Below are 2,884 nucleotides of genomic sequence, written 5' to 3'. Positions count from 1 at the left end.
CAGACTCCCTGACTTCAGACTATACTACAAAGCTACAGTAATCAAGACAATATGGTACTGGCACAAAAACAGAAATATAGATCAATGGTACAGGTAAGAAAGCTCAGAGGTAAACCCACACACCTGTGGTCACCTAATCTATGACAAAAGAGGCAAGAATATTCAATGGAGACAAGACAGCCTCTTCAGTAAATGGTGCTGGGAAAACTGGACAAGTACATGTAGAAGTATAGTTGATTTACAATGTTGTGTTAATTTCAGGTGTACAGCACAGTGATTCAGTTATATATATATATATATTTTTTTTCCCTTATAGGTTATTACAAAATACTGAGTATAGTTCCCTGTGCTATACAGAAGGTTCTTGTTTGTTATCTATTTTATATGTAGTAGTGTGTAAAATGTCAGCTAGTATTAAAAGGGAAAATGGGAAAGTTTGCTTCTAAGGTGATTGGATCATGTGTTCAAGTTAAACCCTTTATTCCCAAAGCTATAAATGTAGGTTTGTTGCTCTTTTATCCACAGTACATATTTTGATAATGCTCTTTTGAATATAATGAGATTTTTTATTCTTGGTTTTTAAGGAAACTTTAACAAAATATTTCATACATAATCTAAATTTTTCTTTTTCTTCTTACATGTGGAGATACTGGCTGAAAATTTTTTTAGTTGCAAACTTTTCTTATGTGCTACTGTAACTTTTATTTATTAGCACTTTGATTTTCAAAACACGTTTTAACCCTAAATTATGATTTTGTCATTGCAGGCAAGAAGACAACAAGACCCTAGTCCTGGATCCAGTTTAGGTGGTGGTGATGACCTCAAACTTCGCTAATTAGTGGCACAAAAGATGTGCCCCCCCCCATCTTTACATATTCATTTCTAGTCTGCAGAAATAGTTGATTAAAAGACCAGAAACTGTGATAACTGGAGGTACTACGGTCTATTTCTCAACCTTAGGCGGTAACAAGACATCACAACTGCCATGGTTTTGCACTATGATATAATAACTGCATTTCTAATTTTGTATGCATGTAGCCAGTAATTATTTGAAATTTTCTTCTATGCAAGCTTACCTTGTTGACATTATTTTAGTGAGTTGAAACTATCCACTTGTAAAGCTCTTTTTTTCCACCATTTTAATTTAAAAGTTCATGTCATTTTAAAACAGGTCAAGAAATTAAAATTTTTATCAGAGGGTTTTTTCCCCTAATCAGTTGCTCTATTTTTTTTTTTTTTTTTTTAATTTTAGATGTGTTGGTTATACAGCTTCATTTTAGATAAATGTTCTTGGTTTTTTTGTTTTGTTTCCCCTGTTTCCTTCTGTGTTTTTATAGTCTATGGCATCTTAAAACTGCTGATGGTTTGCATTATTTACAAGCTAAAAACCTAGTAGCATAGAGCTGTCTGCCACACCTTCTAACACAAAGTTTACAGTTGTTAAAGTTGCAGTATCCTTTTAAATGTTGATGATCAGCTCCTTTTCTTTCCTTTTTAAACATAAAAAATTTTAATTGGTATTAACTCTGGTCTGCCCCAGATCTGTTTTAGATTCTGTTCTGTATTCATGAGTTTGTGTGGAGATATTCTCCATAGATGATAATATTCTACTGAAATGCCTAAAGAAGTCACAGGCTGGCTTCTGTTTTATTCAGGGATTTTTTTTTAAAAGTCAATCAGAAAAGGGATACTGGAGCTTCTTCATGTATGTAACAGCATATTAAACTGGAGACAGTGATGAATCAGCTACAAAGGTAATGTATTAAAATCATGTTTAAGATAGCTGCTTTTATGTGTATTTTATAATGCATGCTTTTGTAAAAACAATGCTGGGTGATGAAAGATTAGTCTTAGAAAATGTACATCTGTGCAGAGGATACATTTTCTTCCATTAATTATTCTGGAAAAAAATTCACAGGTTATATATATGGTATTTTCCAAAAGGACTATTAATAGAACCTTTTGAGATGAATTAGTATAAGAATATTTTTAAAATAGGGCTCACTATCAAATTGATTGCAACTTTTTTTTTTTTAATACAAGACTGGAAAAAAGTGCTAAGTCATTTGGCACCTCCTTACAAATATTTTTCATGGTCACATTCATTAAATGTTACTACATTTCTGAATTTTTGCAAAAATGTATTTTATCAAAATAGAATGGCATTATTTTAAAGAGTTTGAAAAACTGACATGGTCAATTCAGAAAATGAACTGAAGTCTGAATAAGGTCATTGCATTTAAAACATATATGTATACTTGACTGATGAGGGAGGTGTGACTTTCATTGTATATAGGTCTTATAATTCATAAGCATATCCTGTATCTCAGAATAAAAATATTTGTTATATATTTGAAGTCATGCATGGTAAAGGAGTGTGTTTAAATTGTTATAAACAATAATGCATCATAAAAGACCATGCTGATCTTGTGTAACTAAGTACTATGAATGAATCTGGTTGGTATTTGGTGTTGTGCAGCTCACATGTTTACACACTCAGTGCCCTAATTTCCCCTGAGGGAATCACCTTTTAAGTGGTCCTTACAGTGCTGTTTTAAGGTTACTTTATCACAGAGCTCCTTGGTTTTTGACTTCTGCACTTAAATTTTTTCTTTTCTAATAACATGATGATGGCACATTTTTCTCTATTGTTTCTAGCTAAGGGCTTTCAGTCCACCAGTAACTAAGATCAAGTGTTATTAAATGTTCATGTTGCCATCCTTCTGTACATACTGTCATTTAGCATTGTGCTGCTTCTATCTGTCTTAATGCTGGCATTAAGATCATGAGCCCTTTTTCTCCAATAGTGCAGGCTTTGAAAACTGCTTTTTTTTTAAGTTATTGGTACAATTTGATATTTTTCCATAATCTGTATTTAAACAGA

General features: G+C 32.2%; 1 protein-coding gene across 2 annotated transcripts in view; it reads left to right on the top strand.

Moving 5' to 3' along the window:
• The window catches only part of CBFB (core-binding factor subunit beta), a 59,220-nt gene extending 58,010 nt beyond the window's left edge, over nucleotides 1-1,210 (top strand). For both annotated transcript variants that reach the window (XM_061173417.1, XM_061173418.1), the window contains exon 6: nucleotides 767-1,210. In XM_061173417.1, the coding sequence (XP_061029400.1) occupies nucleotides 767-835 (69 nt within the window). In that variant the 3' untranslated portion in view covers nucleotides 836-1,210. The remainder of the gene's footprint in view (nucleotides 1-766) is intronic.
• The last annotated feature ends 1,674 nt before the right edge of the window (nucleotides 1,211-2,884 follow it).

The sequence above is a fragment of the Eubalaena glacialis genome, chromosome 18, assembly GCF_028564815.1.
Source record: "Eubalaena glacialis isolate mEubGla1 chromosome 18, mEubGla1.1.hap2.+ XY, whole genome shotgun sequence".
NCBI lineage: Eukaryota > Metazoa > Chordata > Mammalia > Artiodactyla > Balaenidae > Eubalaena > Eubalaena glacialis.
This window is presented reverse-complemented; position numbering and strand designations above follow the sequence as displayed.